The 17,790-nt window shown below is 37.8% G+C and overlaps 2 protein-coding genes across 10 annotated transcripts; one reads left to right on the top strand and one right to left on the bottom strand.

Moving 5' to 3' along the window:
- Nucleotides 1-5,771: 5,771 nt before the first annotated feature.
- Nucleotides 5,772-9,877, bottom strand: LOC112180729 (vacuole membrane protein KMS1-like). Of its 9 annotated transcripts, none has more exons than XR_002928445.2 (6): nucleotides 9,528-9,853; nucleotides 8,654-8,767; nucleotides 8,233-8,443; nucleotides 7,886-8,021; nucleotides 7,433-7,512; nucleotides 7,116-7,171 (listed from the first exon to the last, which is right to left on the bottom strand). XR_002928445.2 is itself a non-coding variant. In XM_040511727.1 (6 exons), the coding sequence occupies exons 3-6, from the start codon at nucleotides 8,374-8,376 to the stop codon at nucleotides 7,151-7,153; spliced, it is 273 nt and encodes a 90-aa protein (XP_040367661.1). In that variant the 5' UTR covers nucleotides 8,377-8,443; nucleotides 8,654-8,767; nucleotides 9,528-9,877; the 3' UTR covers nucleotides 7,124-7,150. The 9 variants fall into 9 exon arrangements, 2 of the variants coding, with proteins under 2 accessions (XP_040367661.1, XP_040367662.1); XM_040511727.1 differs by having other exon boundaries at nucleotides 7,124-7,171; nucleotides 7,469-7,512; nucleotides 7,958-8,021; nucleotides 9,528-9,877; XR_005803697.1 differs by having other exon boundaries at nucleotides 7,134-7,171; nucleotides 7,451-7,512.
- A 5,682-nt stretch (nucleotides 9,878-15,559) lies between these two features.
- Nucleotides 15,560-16,152, top strand: LOC112177558 (transcription factor TCP10-like). The gene is made up of 2 exons (XM_024315839.1): nucleotides 15,560-15,590; nucleotides 15,692-16,152. Exons 1-2 carry the CDS (start codon nucleotides 15,560-15,562, stop codon nucleotides 16,150-16,152), a joined length of 492 nt encoding a protein of 163 aa, XP_024171607.1.
- Nucleotides 16,153-17,790: the final 1,638 nt, after the last annotated feature.

The raw sequence follows: 17,790 nt of genomic DNA, 5'->3' as shown, positions 1-17,790 counted from the left end.
GATGATTGCTGATATAGACTCATTATTGTTTCGGTTCCCCACGTTTAACCAAGGATGGGCAACTCCTCAAAAGGTTCCTATTAAAATTAGGAAAAAGTTGTCATCCTCTCACTCTCATCCCCATGAGCAAGCTTGTCCTACATTCTATCCACCCTATATAGTTTTGTTTACTAATATTTGTAGGAATATTCCTCTTGGCGAGTTCCTATAGGTAATTAACCAAATATTTTAGGAGATACTTTTCTGTTAACAGCTACCTAGCTAGCGATGGAAGATATTAGTAGTTTGGACCATGTATTTCTCAAGTCTCTGTATGTACCTAAAAAGTATTGAGTAAAGCTTGGACAATATGAATACAGGTAGGCCATACGTACGTTATGGACATAAAAAGAACTCAAACTGTAGACATCAAGAAAGATGACCACTTACCCGAACTCTTCATATTCAGAGGATTACATTGCCCGGAAAATTTGGGATGCCATCATGTCCAGGCGGTCCAGCTGAGCTGAACCAGACTGGCTACTTCTTATCAGTCGGACCAAACTGGCTATGGATCAGTACAGACAACACATAACTCCACTACTAGTATAACAGCTAAACTGGTTGGTGAATATTAAATCATGTCTTGCTCTTCAAACTTCTAGAACAAAAATATTTTTGTGCTTTGATTATGTACTCCAAAAGGATAGGTGCTTTATCGATATAAATTCAAGTATACGTTAATGTATACATGTCGTACATACTGTTATAAATAGGTAATGTGTGCTTAAAATCATTAGCAAAAGAATAGATAATGTAAAGGCGAAATTATCACAGTTGCAAATAAATATGACCAAAAGTATTTAGGTTAAAAAGTATGAGTTGATCGATATATATAACCTCCTTCCAGCCCAGCCCGAACAGAACCACACTTGCCATCTTCAAGTAAGTCACTCCGCAGCAAGACTCATCCAGCAGATGTAGGCCACCGAAATCTACTCTAAACCCATCCGACCTAGACGATAGACCGCATCATACGTCTGAGAAAATTTCAGTATGAAATGAGTCCTTGAACACAACTCGCTGAGCATTGCGATACATAGAAAATGAAACTCCAACTGATCCCTTGGCAAGACGTCGCCCATGAATAATGACATATCAAGCAGTTCTTAATATTCGGCGAATCGTATGTAACGGGATAAAGCCATTTGCTTGCCAAACTTCTTCAAGTATATATGAACCTTAGGATCATCCGAGTATAGATCCTCTTCAATTTTTATTTCAATAATATGAATTTATGACATATTGTCTAGGAATAATGAGCTAAAAATGTTACCGTACAGGCCAAAGGTCCAATTATTTTATTTGGGAAGGCCATAACCTAATTTTGCATGAATATTTTACATAAAATGGCACAACAGCTACATATAGATAAAGCCAAACCATAGGTCTAAGTCTAACAATGTGGTTTCACAGTAAATTAATGACACAGTCTGATCTCAACATCAACTTCTCTTGACATGCCTCTTTAACACTTTTTACTTGTGAAGGTACCACTTCAAACCTTTTTCTTAATAATCTACTTCTAACTCAAACAGCCTTAACATGGTACTCATACATTTGCTTGGCAGTTGGGAAAAAGGTAAATGATCATCATGTATAACCCAGAATTCTAAGAATATGAGAGAGAGAGAGAGAGAGAGAGAGAGAGCTGATCGAGGGCGCCCCGGGGGGGCGGCCGCCATGCTGTTTAGGGTTTAGGAAAATAGTTTTGGTACATGCGCATTAACACGTGGCAGACAAGGATTCATTGGGTCAAACACTAATCGTCTGTCACTGTCTCACAAGCATGCATGATTGCATGATTAGCTAGCTAGCTAGGGAGTAAGTGACCCAGAAATATTTGAACACATGCCTAAAAAATATGTAATGCACGAGATCGATGAGCTGCTCATTTGTCTGTTCCGAAAAGAGAAGACCACTTCTGATCGATCACCTTACACAAAATGCATGCACCTAACAGTTTCCAGTCACTTCTTGCCTCTTAAAAAGCTTCAACTATTCTCATTCTTCTGACTAGTTTGTATAATGATATTGTTCAGACAGAAAGAGCTTAGCCTGTTAAATCACATTTTACTCGCTCCAACCATAAAAAGGACCCTGTGATGTTAATTTCATGGAAAATTATAACCAAATCGTTCATTTTACTTACTTCACACATTAAATGCGATTTTGTGGTGTTCCTTGAAGGATTATAACTATCGAGAATATATATATCTCATATGAGAAAAATGAGACCCTATCTATGAGTTTATAAGGGTTTGGGTCACTCTATTCATTGCCAATTTGTTTTGGATGTGAACTCTTATCATGGTATCAGAGCGGGTTACCCACGTGTGTATGCTTAACGGCCACACGGGCTCCACGTCACCCAAAAGTTGTTCACGTGTATGGCTTGAAAATTCGCCACATGTGCGGGGGCGTGTTGAGAATCTATACATCTCACATGGAAAAAATGAGACATTGCCTATGAATTTATAAGAGTTTGAGCCACTTCATCCATTGCCAATTGATTTTGGATGTGAACTCTAGATTACTTTATCAATAACCGTATATATTACATTCACGTACTCATAATCTGAATAAAACAAATTTGAGTTTACTTGTATTATTCATTATGAAGTTACCAATGAAATAAGTAAACTAATTTGAGTTATTACGTACATTATAATTTGTTTGTGCTATTTGCAGCTACATTTATATGTGTCTTTCTCGGAGGGCCTACGACTACCAGAGTACCAGTACGTACTCGAGTAATTTTTTTTTTTTTTTTTTTTTGAATATCTAGACGTGATACGAAGTTTTGGTTTCAAATATAAACGTTCTTTTATATATAAACCATCAACCCATCCACCAATATAATTATGATCCTCCACATAAAATAGCATTATTTGATATGCAATTTGACTTCATAGGTTAACTGTTGGGCACAGAAACACATGCACATACTGGCATTTTGTACTGTGTTTTTCTCAAAGCTTCATGGCTAATTATTACCGTTTTCATGTTTTTAGAAAAAAAAGAACATTTTTTTGTGGGGCTGTGGCTCTTTTTAGGAGTCTTCATTGCTAGTTAGAATGAAGAGAAAATTGAAATAATCATGATGTTAACCGCAGCAGAGATTATGATTGCATTTTGGTTTATATATCCCCATCAAAAATAATACCAATTATGGCAATAATAATAAGATTAAGAAATGAGAACAAATAAAGGGCAGGTTAATGGAGTTTGGAATTATTATCATATTGTCAATTTGTATCCCCACAAAATGTATGTGGCATAATCAAGAGTGAAAAGTTAAACGTACGTTTAAGTTCATGACCTCATTGGATCGCTTATACTGTGAATGTTCTTTTTAACTATAATTTACTTAATTATTTATTTTCGTGAAATAGAGAGGACCCAAATTCATAACGTGTAACAACGAAATCAACCTTAATAAAAGTTCACATGAATAATGAATTGCAGGAGTTCTAATTACGACTCCAAGTAGAAGCAAGCATGGAATAGAAGGCTAATCAGAGAGATTTATCATACAAAGATGAGGATAAGGTCATGTAACATAAGGCTCAACACTAGGAACAAGAAGCAGTGTTGCATGAAATTGCAATCTTATGTTAGCATGCACCATTCCCTGTCTCAATTTTATGGAAACATGTTTCTAAAATTGAGGTAACAGATTGATTAGGGTTTCAGCAGAACGAAATTAGTTCGAATCTTGTTCAGGAGTGAAAGAGATTGGAACATGGAATGTGCGGCAAAGAATGAAATTGGTGGGGCAACGAATTATAAGAACATCAGGAGTCAAACATATAATCATTCTCATGATTATAGACGCAGCTAAGATCGTTCATTAATAAAAAAAAGATCTAAAAAACTATCTAGTTAATTGGATCTTCCCCCCAAGCGGGACTTTTTCTTTCTTTGGATGATATTGAAAGGCCAGGTTTGCCATGTCTGTTGCTTTATCTCAAAGCCCTTGAAGCGCACTCGTTGTTTGCACATATTAGCTCTTGCAAATGTGAACTTGTTTTCCTAGAAAAGGGAAAGAGCTTTCCAGAGGTCATATTTAAATAATAATACCAGAAAAAAGGATAATTAGCTAGCTAGTTTAGTTTTGTCCCACAAAGTAGTTAAGGTGGATTATGAGGAACGAAGTAATGGTTTGAGGGATTATGTGGGGCTTTTTCAAGATAAGGGCATCAAGTAGAATCCCAATATAAGGCGCTGTGCCCTACACTCTGTTCACATTTTGAGGGAAAAGGGTTTGCCCTAAACCCGAAAGGCATTTCCCAACCTCCAGGATAGAGCAACCCACAGACTGATATTTTAGGATATGCATGCTAGAAATACCAAAAGCTCATCGAGTAGATAATAATTTAGTTTAACTAAGACCGAGGGAACCAAAGAAAGCAACATTTGGAGAGGCTATATATGGACAACCGACTATAATCATTTGGCGTGCCACATTATAGATCGAGTAAAATGAATTTCCAACATTGACGGTTTGGCATGGTAGAGCGCAAACTCCAATAAGCTATAGGTCCCTAAAAAGTCTAATCTAAGCTCACTTATATATTTTAAGGCTAAATACTGTTTAGTACCCTGTAAAATGGGCTCAACATCGATTCAGTCTCATGATTTTCAATTTCATCAAAAACACCCTCGCAATATCATCTTCTCGTCCAATAGGTCCATCCGTCAGGATTCAGTCAATTTCAGACGTTAAGCTGCTGACATGACGTTCTAACTCAGCAAAAGTGAGGCCCACATAGAAGTCAAATTTCTAAAATGACCCTGCCTCTTTAATAATTAATTCCCTCCCACTTTATTCCTATCCAATATCCACCAACTTCAACTTTCTCTCTCTCTACTCTGTAAGCTCCGAACTTGAACCCATGGACCACTAGGACTCCGTTACGACCCGCTTCACTCTCGGCAGATAGTCCTCACTCGCCCCCGACCACAGGGCGACTTGGAAGGCATTCAGGAGCTCTTGGACTCCGGAACCAACGTCAATTTCACTGACATAGATGGACGCACGACTCTCCACGTCGCAACCTGTCAGGGCTGGACCGACGTCAACGACCACTTCTTCTACTACAACCATTGCTTTCTAAGAACCCACCATCGAATATGCAGGAAGAAAAATGGGGGAGAGCCACAACAACCTCCACCACCACCACTACTACCGCGCAACGATGTTGTCCTCCGCTGCTTCTTGATTGGGTTTGGGGATAAGGACTTCTCACTACTAAAAAAACATGATTTAAGGACATTGAAACAGTGTCCTTAAATACATACAAGGACTCTTTAAACTATCTGGGAGTCATCATAAGTCCCAAATAAGGACACTGGAAATGTGTCCTCTTATCTATACGAGGACACAGTTTGTGTGTCCTAAAAACTTTAGTCTCGGTGTCCTTATATCCATAAGAGGACACCTAAATTGCATCCTCATATTATCTAATATGTGTCCTCTTTTCTATACAAGGACACACAAATTGTGTCCTAAAAACTCTGAAAATGGAGTCCTTAAATCCATAAGAGGACACAGAAAATAAACTCTCATATGTGTCCTCTTTTCTATTCTAGGACACACAAATTGTGTCCTCAAAGATTTGAAAATGGAGTCCTTAAATCAATAAGAGGACACAAAATATACATTCTCATATGTCCTGTTTTCTGTACTAGGACATAGGAATGCATTTTGTGCCCTATTTTCTGTACATTTCCATCAAATTTGCATACAAATGACATATCAACAAGTCCTTATAATATGAGAACTGATATAGAAAAAATCCAATACAAGTAATCTACAAACACCATAAGTCCATCTCATTAAAGGAGATTAAAGATCCAAAATCTCCCTACTCTATTGTTTTGACCAATTTAATTCAAAGTTGTTGCTACACTAAGTAGGCTTCAAATATATATAACTAATCTGATTCATACCAGAAGTAAACAATCTGCATATACATATGCTAACTATTTTAGTTCATCTGCACCAAAATCCATCAACCTGCTCTGCCCACTCTACTCGATAAACATCTCCATGGCACTACATCATGAAAAGCTTAGTAAGAAACCAAGAACACAGTAAACTATTGATCTAAGTACTAAGGAAACAACAGCAGTACATAACATCAAGTAAATAAGCTCATCAAAGAATTTGAACTGAAATTGAAAGACTTCAAGTCCTGACAGAGAATATCCATAAATACAACTGAGAGGTTTGAAACTATATAAGAGACACTGATATTCAATGACTGTTTTATTTTCAGGTTGAATCAAACCTAAGTACTCTCAAATCATGGAATAATTCAATTCAATAGATTTATAGATTTTCACACCTGAAGCAATCCCATTATGTCTTGTATTGGTGTCTGAGAACTTCCATTCTCCAAAAAACTGACCCAAATATAAGAGCTGATGCAATTGACATTCTTTCCTGAACTTTATTTGTGGGTCCATCACGAGAAGCCTGGTCAGTTGCTCAAAGGCCATTAGATAAAACAAGGAACTTGGATTATATTTATGGAACTACAACCTAATTCATTATGAAAAGCTACCATACTAAAATGCATATCCTCTTCACCTTTAAGTGATAAATTGTTACTTAAGAGTGTGGATGCTACTGTTCATAATGAGTTATACTGATCTTAACCTTTGTCAGAAATGGTAAAATAAAGTGGCTGAAAATAATCAACAAATGAAAGTGAGTTAAAAAAACGTCAGCATAATTGTTTGAGATTACCAAATCTTGTCTTTCTCACATATGTACATTAGCATAAGATATTAGTAATGTTGAATTCTATTTTGATGAAAGTAACTATGAAGCATGCTAGTAAAAATTTACCTGCATCCACGCAAGCCTTAGGAGCAACCAGAATTGCCTCCACCAACCTCCCTTCTTCTGAACTCTACTCTTCCTGCTCAACCCGGTGCTGTTCTTGGAGATTTCCCTTAATGTAATCGAAGTTGCATACAGAACTAGTGATGATGTTGTGAAAATGATTCAACAAGAGCATCTTTCTTTTCTGAGAGGAGTAGACTTTCAGTAGAGCTGTAGTCAACAGATATAAGATCAGCTAAAATCTTAGCGGGGTTCTCACGATCTGGGCAATGGTACCTATTGCAAAATCAATGATTAGTCAATACTTTCATAACTTTACAGCCCCAGGTTGAATCATGCTTGGTGGGCAACACAATTTTCCACTTAAAAGAGCAACAAAATTTTTCCAACTAGCTTCATATATATGCTACAAGATACACATTATAACTATATATAAGTTCTGAAAAGCCAAGAATACTATCAGTTAACATACACATGATGACGCTAGCCATATATAAAACGTGATATCTAATGGCATTATGAATAAGTAAAAGCTACCTGTCCAGCCGAGTAGACCTTTTAACATAATCTAACCTCCCAAACTTGGTCGGGGCATGCTGCATAAGAGGAGCAATTACCTGGACATAAAGGAAAGCATCAGCAACAAAATTACCTGGGAAACCAGAATCAGGAATTGCAAGAATGTAAGGTAGGCTGCGATGCAACATGATCCCAGTGAAAGATGCAAGAAAATGAATCTATATATGGCCTCAATGTTTTGGCTAATTAGATGAAGAGAAACAACTAATATGAGGTAACAGAAATCTTTTATACAAACTTTTTGTTGAGAAGCAAGAAACTTTATTAAATCAAACTTTTAAAAGTACAAATATCTGTAGGAATGTCTTGTTTTATTTACTCAAAACATGAAACCACCAGACCAAGCCATGATATCAAAGATCTCTTCTTTTAGATTGTAATGGAAAAGGCAACCAAGATCAGACCACATACAACAGATTCATCTAACCAAGAATCAGCTATAAGGTTCACTGAAATTGTTTGTTCAATTCACAGAAGTTTTACTGGTAACACCAAGAGCCAGCCACCATAGTCCAAATTGGAGATAACGGATAAGCTCCTGCATGTGCTGCACAGAGATTGAATTATTAAATGACTAAATTATAGTCCAGAAATGCGTACAAACCATCTGATCAAATACCACATTCAATAATGGTACAAAGTCCTACAATTCAATAGAAAAACAATCTTATCTAATTAGCAATCTATAATATTTTTTCCTATCTAACAATCTAAAATCAAATGTGAAAAAAGAGACTTCTATGCTTGAAAGTTAATACCTTTTCATGAGGTCCGCCAATTATCATAGTAGAAATTCCTATACCTCCTGCTAGCATAATAACAGCACAAATGAACCACCAATTTCCATAAATCAGGAAAAGGAAAGCAGGCAATGTATACCTTACTGCAGCCCATATAATCATCAATGATGACTAGTGGCTTTCCTTCAGACCCAACCCTTTTTTATTCTGAAAGAGGTAATTCAAAACTCTGAAAAGGAAAGAAAAAAAAAGGTTAACTAAATACAAATTCAGATTATTGATACGATACAATTTCTGAAAGTGGTAATGTGATAACTTAACGGAGCCTAGCTATATAATCATTAATGATGACTGGTGGCTTTCCTTCAATCCAAACCCCTTTTTAATTTTAAAACAAGAAAATCCAAAATTCAAAGTACTGATAATCTGTCTTTGCTACCTCTAAGGAGGCAGATGGGAAGTAATCCTGCTAAATAGCATCAAGAAGCCCTTCCTCAGATACTTTAGGTTCCACTGAAGTTTTCACAGGTACACCATTGCCAAAGTCCACCTTCTAGAACCAGTATAAACAAATTTAAGGTTTAGCAAGATCTAGAAGATATAATGTATAAAAATCCAAAGTATTGATACTTAAACTTATTTCCACAGTACCACACGTGGCGGCAGATGGAAAACAATCATGCTCGACAGCATCATGAAGTCCTCCCTTAGAATCAAACAGTATTTAAATCCTAAGTCTCACACATATTCAGCTTTGTGATTATGATACCATCAATTTGCCAGAAATACAATTTTGATGCTAATCATTCTATAATCGTTCACCGCATGTTAACTCAAAGAACCAGCAGGTAAATTACAGTAAGACAAGGATTCTCAATAGCCATAACTAATGACATAAGGAAAACCATTACAAAATCCATATAAATATAGGGCATTAAGATAAGCAACAATTCCATCTCTGCCTACCATACCAACTCATAGATTGAATTAAACAGCAAACTCATTGTAAAAGTTAAGAAGAACCAGAAAGTAATATACAATTAACATAAACATTGCTTCACTACTAGAAATTTGGCCAAAGGGCTCCGATAGAACCACTGGATACAAGCAACACCACATACGATGGCATAAAACCACCAACACTAGATATGATGACATGAAATCACCAACACCACAGCTTACAATAGCTGGAAGTCACCGAGTACAGAACATTCAACCCAACAATAGCAAAAAAAAAAAAAAAACAAAAACAAAAACAAAAACAAAACCAAAAGAAATTTGGGATCGAGCAACCTCTAATCGTGTAACCTCACCTTGTATTGAAATTCTTGCCAAAATCTGTCAACCCAGAGTATATCTCACACCGAGTAACCTCACTATGAGTTGAATCAACTCAAATAGTCACCGCCACCTCCACCGAATCGAAACAGATCGAATCTGTTTTCAGCTCCAGTTTCTTTCTATTTTTCTATTACAACTAAAAGCTGAAAAGAGAGTGGATGAAACATCTTTTCTCTAATTGGTGAGGTTTTCGATTGAAGTGGGAAGTCGAAAATGGGGAAGGAGGGAAGTCGAAAATGGAGAAGGAGGGAAGTGAAATTTGGGGAGGGGGAAGTGAAATTTCGGGAGGGAATCGAAAACGCCAAGTACTGCAGCTCCCCCTTTTTTATTTCAATTGGATTTTAGTTTTGAAGCCCGATGAGGACACAACATAAATGGTTTAGGGTGTCGTTAAAAACTGTCCACCCACTTAAAAATTTCAATTTGAAGTTGTGTGTCCTTAAAAACCTTCAAGGACTCCACATAAATTATGTGTCCTTGTTTGGTGTCATTGTATGTGTTTTTTCTAGTAGTGGCTTCTTCCTCTACCGCCAGCGAGATTGATTAGGTTTGTTGTATGACAGACAACATCGGCCTTTTTTGGTTGTCCAATTTTTTCTTGCACCTTTAACAAAATTGCTTGAGCGTTTGACGATTGCACAATTGCAAATATAAATTCACCGTGTAGGACTCTTATCAAACAACACATACCTTCTCTTAACTCTTCTTCATTTACGTTTACGCTTCGACTCCGTCCTCACCGTTTGTCTGTGTAAATTTTACAAAGTTATAACAAATCATAGGCAGAATTGATGAATCAGTAGAAAATACATAATAGGAAATAACACGGATTCATTAGCAATTGGAGAGTCATATACAGGACAGAGTATTCCATCGATTTCCATGTTCCTTGGTCAAGCCCAATAGTTGTTCCTTCATCAACACCAACAGTCGGATCCGGCGCTATTGCAGATCTACGGTTTCTCCTTGATGGAATTCTTATATTACAATGCAAGATTACACTCACCATGTGATCTAATCTATTTCGTTTGCAGATCTACAGTTTCAGATTCTTCTTCTTGTTGCAATGGCTGAGTGAGATCTGCCCTCATGTTGTAATCTCAAACAAATAAGACACCACGTGCCCATCTCAACTTCTAGTTGAAGATGTCATTTTGGGAATTTGAGTTCCATATGGGCCCCACTTTTACTGAGTTGGAACGCCATGTCAGCAACTTAACGTTTGAAATTGAAGGAATCCCGACTGAGGGACCTATTGGATGAGAAGATATTGTGAGGGTGTTCTTGATGAAATTGAAAGTCGAGGGACTGAATCGATGTTGGGCCCATACCACAGGGTACTAAACAATATCTAGCCCTATATTTTAATCAAGCAAGTCCACAAACTAAGAAAATTTTCCTTGCTTGACTGGACTTTGGAGATGCGCTTGACGCCTTCTCCATAAATTCATGCGTTTATGCGCCACCTCCTGCCTTATATATTAGTTTCTCTATGTATGTAATCGTGGTACAAATATATTGCCACTGTTGAAAGAGAATTCACAACTGTGAACTTGTTAACATCCTAAACAACTAAAAGTTATAATTATCAAATGAGCTCGTGCTTGTTTAATGTTGAGTCACAAATTACTTATGCAATTGTGCCCCATAATTATGAAAATTGATTTGTCTTCCATGCTATTTTACCCTTTTTAATTCATTTCCTTTTATTTGTAGGAAACCTTGCATTGAGAATAAAATGACTATTTGAGGCTTGAAATGCGGAGATTTGAAGATAGGGGAAGAAGACACAGAGATTGGAAGAAAATTGCAAATTGACTTTTCCGACAAACTTTTCCGGCAACTTTTCTGGCGAGCCGCCACTCATGGAGGGTTCTTTCTCCAGCAAAGGAGGACCATGGTTGTGAGAATCTCCCATCACTTGAAATTCAAATATCTCCCTACACCTTGTCCTTTTGTCACCTTGCCAATTTGGGACCATTTGGGGGGCAATGGTGTAAGAGCATCTCTTGCACACTTTGAGACCAAAGAGGACACACATAGCTTATCAAAGAGAGGCCAAAGACCAATTCTTCAGCATTCTTGACTCCATTCAATCATCTTCATCTTATCCAAGATCAATTTTTCTTTCGAGAAAAAACACCACCACTACAACCTCTATTTCCTCCACCACTTAACACCACAACTCACCTTAAAGATTTCAAATTTCACTATTCTTACCAATATCAAGAGCTTGGAGCAAGGAGAAGGAGGTGACTACCACCACATCATGTTCTTGGAGACCCATCTCCACCACCTCTTCCGGCATCATCAATAGTCACCATTTATTCCCTATCTCTTTATGTATTTGATGTTTAATAAAATGTTGAAACTTGTGTATCTAGCTATGTGTGAGTAGTGAACTAGTTGGGGCTAGGGTTGAAAGCCCTAGCCAACCTTGCTTGTATTGATGCTTTTGTTTATAAATTGATGTAAATTCATGTTGTCATTCTCACATGCTAAGTCAATAGTTGAATGCATTACTTAGACCTAATCAATTTGAGTTATGTGTTTCCCATGACATGAAGGTTTTCCTAGAGATTGATTACCTTTAGGCAAAAAAGGGAGCATGAAAGCACACCATGTATGCATGTGAGGGTAGTGAGCTAAAACCACCTAGAGATAGGATTGGCTTGCTTGCTTGGGTACCTAAACTCTAAGCTTTATGCATTTAGGGGCAAAGGATTGAGACCTATCCGGTAATTGAATTTATCTCTAGGTAGTTAGCTCTAGACTTATCCGGTTAGAGTTAATAAAATGAAAGGGGTTTAAGCCTTAATTAGTAGTCATATCCGGATGCTAAGAGAGTAGTTGGACAATTAGCTTTGCATCATTCATATTCAATTGCTTTAATGCTTGTAAGGGAGGCAAAAGGTGAAACCCGATGCCCTAACTCCCATCCATTTGATAACAACTTGTTTAGTGTAGCTTAGTTTATATTACTTGCTTTCATTGTTTCAATTTGAATGGAAACCAATCTCAAAATCAAAATTAAATCTCTATACACCATCTTGCACATACTCACCATGAACTTTGATTCACTTGTGAGCCTTTGTTTGTGATTGTACATTTGCATATTCTTCTAGTTTTTCCTTAGGTTTTCCCTAGCTAGGAAAGGATTTACCAATCCTCGTGGGTTCGACATCCTTACTTAATCCCCTATTCTATAACTTGTACCTCTTGCACTTGAGGGTGGCTTCAATGCTAACATTTAACAAATAAGTAATGCTCAAACTTGAGAAAGCTCATTAGAGTTAAGTGGAGCTTGATCTTAAAAATATAAATTCAATTGAGCTCGTCCCGAACTTAACCTCGACAATAATATTCTAGATGAGTATCAAGGTCTTGTTATACGGCTTAAGTTTACACCTTAGAAAAAGATTTATAGATGATGTATTTGATGTATTTAAGATTCGTAGATGATGTATTTCTATATATTTCAGCTGAAGAAGAAATGTATATACATTACATATTAATACTAGAAGCGAAAAACACACCCTATAGGTGTGAATAACTATGTAGGCAGTTACTCTACAGAAAGTGGAGAAACTGCTCCACCTTTTATTTTTTAATTTTGTGGGTAATATTTGTGAGGAATATGTTAACCTTTTTCTCTTTTTATTTTTCTTTTCTTTTGTGAACTGAACTTTATGGAACATGGAGAAAACTGCTCCACTTTTTTCAAAAAAAAAAAATTGTGGGTAATTTATGTGAGGAATATGTTAACATTTTTCTCTTTTTAGTTTTCTTTTGTTTTGTGAACTGACTTTGTTATCCTTTTTGAATAATTCAATTTTAAATATTTAAGGGTTATAACCGTAAAAAAAATTCAGTTATAGTGATTAAGGTATAATATAGATAATGCTTATTTTGGTGGCCTCACTACAATCTTGCAGCCCAGCAGCAATTCAAAACAATTTCATCAAAAGTCAAGAATTCAAGAGATTGGGGTTTGTTGTATTGGGCCAAGGCCAATTACAAGGCCTCAAAACGCTTTCAGTATTCTTGCTCCAGACCAAGAAAACACAAAAGTGATTAAGAGCCGAGAAGATTGAAATCTTTATTAGCAAAACTGGTAGTTCCTTATTTGTTGATTTTTTTAGGTGCGGAATGCCAATTACTGCTTTGAGAAGCCTAAAATATTATCAGAGTAATATGCATAAAAGTTTATCAGATAGGGTAAGACATGACTAAAGTGGATTGAAGTTGATCATGCCTTATATATTTGTTAATACTTTTCTAGTGATGGATTAAGATGTTATATGCTTTATCCTGTGCTCGTTGATCAGTGCTAGAATAAGATGAGATATTGAGGTTTTGTATTTCCTTTTGCATTGGCAAAAAGAAAAAAGAACAACAAAAAAAAGAAGGATATAAAAGTTTATCTCTAATAAGATATAGATAATTCATGCTGGGATCATTCCCTGGCCTCATTGGTTTGAGTAGTGGAAGATGTTGACTTTGTTCTTAATCAGTTGGCAAGTTGTTCATTTGGGTTTCGGGATTGCACATTGATAGCACGTTTTGATTCCGAATCGTCGAAATACTATTCTTGGGAGCTAGCAGCTACGTTGAGATCCCTGGAATCATCCAAGATCTACTCACTTTTAATTGATCCTCAGAAATCTGTATTTTTATTTTTATTTTTTTAATTGTGTTTCTATAACATTTCGAAGCAGGGTACTCTTTAGAGTTATATATTTATAACCCATAGAATTCTTTGTACAAAGTTTTGATAAATGATAAGGCTACTTCGATCTACCACTGTCATGAACTACTTCTAATTTAATCCTTAATTTGAAATTTTCTTCTCTTCCCTGTTGTCATTCAGAATTCTATTTTTCTAGCCAACTAACCTTTTCGACATGCACTTGCTGCAGATCCTTTCATGCAGGGGCGGAATCAGGATTTAAACCTTGGGGGATCCAGATAGAAGTATAAATTATCGGAAATAATTTATTATAAAAAATTTGTTTGTAAATAAATACAACTATAACAATAATTTAATAAATTATGTAGTATATAGTTTATAAGCCAATAATTAAAACTAAACCAATGATAACTCGAATGAACAGCTCAATAAATGAAGATAAGATGACTTTTAATCAACCAAGTATCAAAACTAAATTGACGATCATGCAAATAAGGAAAAGAAAAAAAAAGAACTAATCACTAATCATCCTTTATTTCTGTATATTTATTTATGGCTATGTTATTTATCATAATCCCAAATACCCCTATGGTCAATCAATCAAATACTACTACTATTTTTATTAGTACTCACCTGAGTTGTTGGGGGTGGGGTCCAGTAGCAGATTTTCCTCAGCAAACTCAACTTTTGCTGTTTTTATTATAAAGCTTATGCATAATTAATAATTGGGAAAAATTCACCAACGGTGTCTGGACACTTAGGGGGCTTTCAGAATGATACCTGAACTTACAAAGTTATCAATGTGATACATGGACTCATTTTTTCATATCAACGTCATACCTACTACCAATTTCCATCACGGAGTCGTTAAAGTTTGCACGTGCAATGCACGTGAGTCACTTAATGAAGACAAAAAGACTGATTTACCCTCGAGAAAAATTCACCAACAGTGTCTGGACACTTAGAGGACATTCAGAATGATACCTGAACTTACAAAATTATCAATGTGATACCTGGACTCATTTTTTTATATCAACGTCGTACCTACGACCAATTTCGGTTACGGAGCTGTTAAATTTTGCACGTGCGATGCACGTAAGTCACTTAATAAAGACAAAAAGACTGATTTACCCTTAAAAGTTTTTTCTTTCCTTTTCTTTTCTTTCTTTCTTTATTTATTCTTCTTCTTCTTCTTTTTCGGTTTCTTTATTTTCTCCTTCTCTCCTTGCCAACACCACCGCTTTCGGAGAACCCACCATGGAATATGCAGGAAGAAAAATGGGGGAGAGCCACAACAACCTCCACCACCGCGCAATGACGTCGTTCTCCGCTGCTTCTCGATTGGGTTTGGGTATAAGGACTGCTTCTTCCTCCACCGCCAGCGAAATCGTGGAGGCTCGAGGCCACATTCTAAGGGCCACCGACCGGAAAGATCGCCACAACAAGGTCTACACCGCCAAAGGCCCAAGGACCATCGCGTCCGGCTCGCCGCCCACACCGCCATTCAATTCTACGACGTGCAAGACCGGCTCGGATACGACCAGCCCAGCAAGGCCGTCGATTGGGTCATCAAGAAAGCCAAGGCCGCAATCGACGAGCTTGACGAGCTGCCGCCGTGGAACCCGAACTCAATTTCTGTTCAGACAACATCTTCTCCGACGGTGCCGATATCCGCCGTGCAGGACACGCAGAACGCGAGCCTCCATTTCTTGATGGTGAAGGCTCCGAGTTCTTTGTCTGCTAATCGGCGAGGCGCAATGGTGGGTAGCAGCGGAGTGGAGGAGCTGGTGAATCAGAACAACTCGAATTTTCTCCAGGTGAGGATGATGTGGAGGCCGAAGTTGTTAATCTTTGGTTGCATACAATTGCTTCTGATTGAAGTTTGGCTAGAGGCCGAAGTTGTCTGATAGACCCTGTCATCCTCTCCGTCGTTCCCGACATGCAACACCACAGGGTCTGAGTTTCTGATCAATAGTGTATAAAAGGGGGTCGGAGGAGAGAACAAGAGTGGTGGTGGCTAAGTCGTCGTCGGCGGCGGCGGGGATGATCTCGGAGTGAGCGGCGAAGCCTCAGTGCAATTTCAATTTGCTGTAGGATTTGAAGTGGGGGGAACCATAAATATCTGCGGTGCATGTAGGTGGATTGAGACACAGCGGCGGTGTTTGATTGGCAATCGGCGGTGGGAATCGGACTAGCAAGATAATTTAAATCTTGATGATTCAAATCAGGGGAAGAAGAAACAAAAAAAAAAGAAGAAGAAAGAAAGAAAGAAGAATAAAGAAAGAAAGAAATAAAAGAGAAAAAAAAAAACAAAATTTTGAGGGTAAATCGGTCTTTTTGTCTTCATTAAGTTACTCACGTGCAAAATTTAACGGCTCCGTGACTGAAATTGGTCGTAGGTACGACGTTGATACGAAAAAATGAGTCCAGGTATCACATTGATAGCTTTGTAAGTTCAGGTATCATTCTGAAAGTCCCCTAAGTGTCCAGACACCGTTGGTGAATTTTTTCCTAAAACAAACTGAGAGCAGAATGTCTTTTTTGCCCTCATTTTTAGGTTCACGTGAGTCACACGTGCTCACAGTTGACGGAGACGTGACAGAAGTTCGCCAGAGGTACGACGATAATACGAAAAGTAAAGTCTAGGTATCACATTGATAACATTCAGAGTTCAGGTATCATTCTGAAAGTCACCAAAGTATCCAGACACCGTTGGTGAATTTTTCCCTTAAGAACCAAGTGAAAAAGGCTTGGGGGGGGGGGGGGGGGTGTCGGGACCCCGTCGGGCCTAATAACAGGTCCGCCCCTGCTTTCATGACGTTTTTTTTTTTTTTTTCTTTTTTGAAGAAATTCATGTTGATATATTAATATTACTCAGGCCAGAAAGGACCATTACATATCCTCCTTCTACCGTCTATGGGTAGATAAAGAGTTTGTGGTAAACCACAGCGATACATAGATTAAATCTGATCATTTGACGGTACCCATGCTCACTTATTCAAAGCAAGTCTATAACTATGAACTAATCTCGCATAGTAATAGGCTAGTTAAAAACAAAACTAATTAAAATGGGTACAAAGACCCAATACTCATTCTGGACCCAAGAGATCACGGCCCAAAACTTGATTACAGAGCTGCAGTATCAACTAGCTGCCCAAGAAGCCCAACGACCCACTAGCATGCTTCCCCTGCCACTAGAGTCACCGACGGCCATTCAACCAGCCATGATTTGAACACTGACATTGGCGACGTTAATTCCTCAGTCTCCGCCGTCAAAGCCATAGAGAGTTGGGCACGGATAGGAGCCCAAAAGCGGCAGACCGCTTGCAACACTGATATGGACATCCAGCTTCGCAGGCATTAGCATTCTCACCACGACATCTCCATCACCTGCCTGTAGTGACGCTCCTCCATCCTTTGCACTGGTCTCCAGTCCATGATCAACATCGCTGTCATACCCAGTGGCATCAGCAAAGCATATCTCCTTACTCCACAGCCAACTGGTTCCTTTGGCTCCTCCGCCTACTAGCAGCGCGCCCTCAGCA

Source organism: Rosa chinensis, chromosome 7, assembly GCF_002994745.2.
Source record: "Rosa chinensis cultivar Old Blush chromosome 7, RchiOBHm-V2, whole genome shotgun sequence".
NCBI classification, from domain to species: Eukaryota; Viridiplantae; Streptophyta; class Magnoliopsida; order Rosales; family Rosaceae; genus Rosa; species Rosa chinensis.
This window is presented reverse-complemented; position numbering and strand designations above follow the sequence as displayed.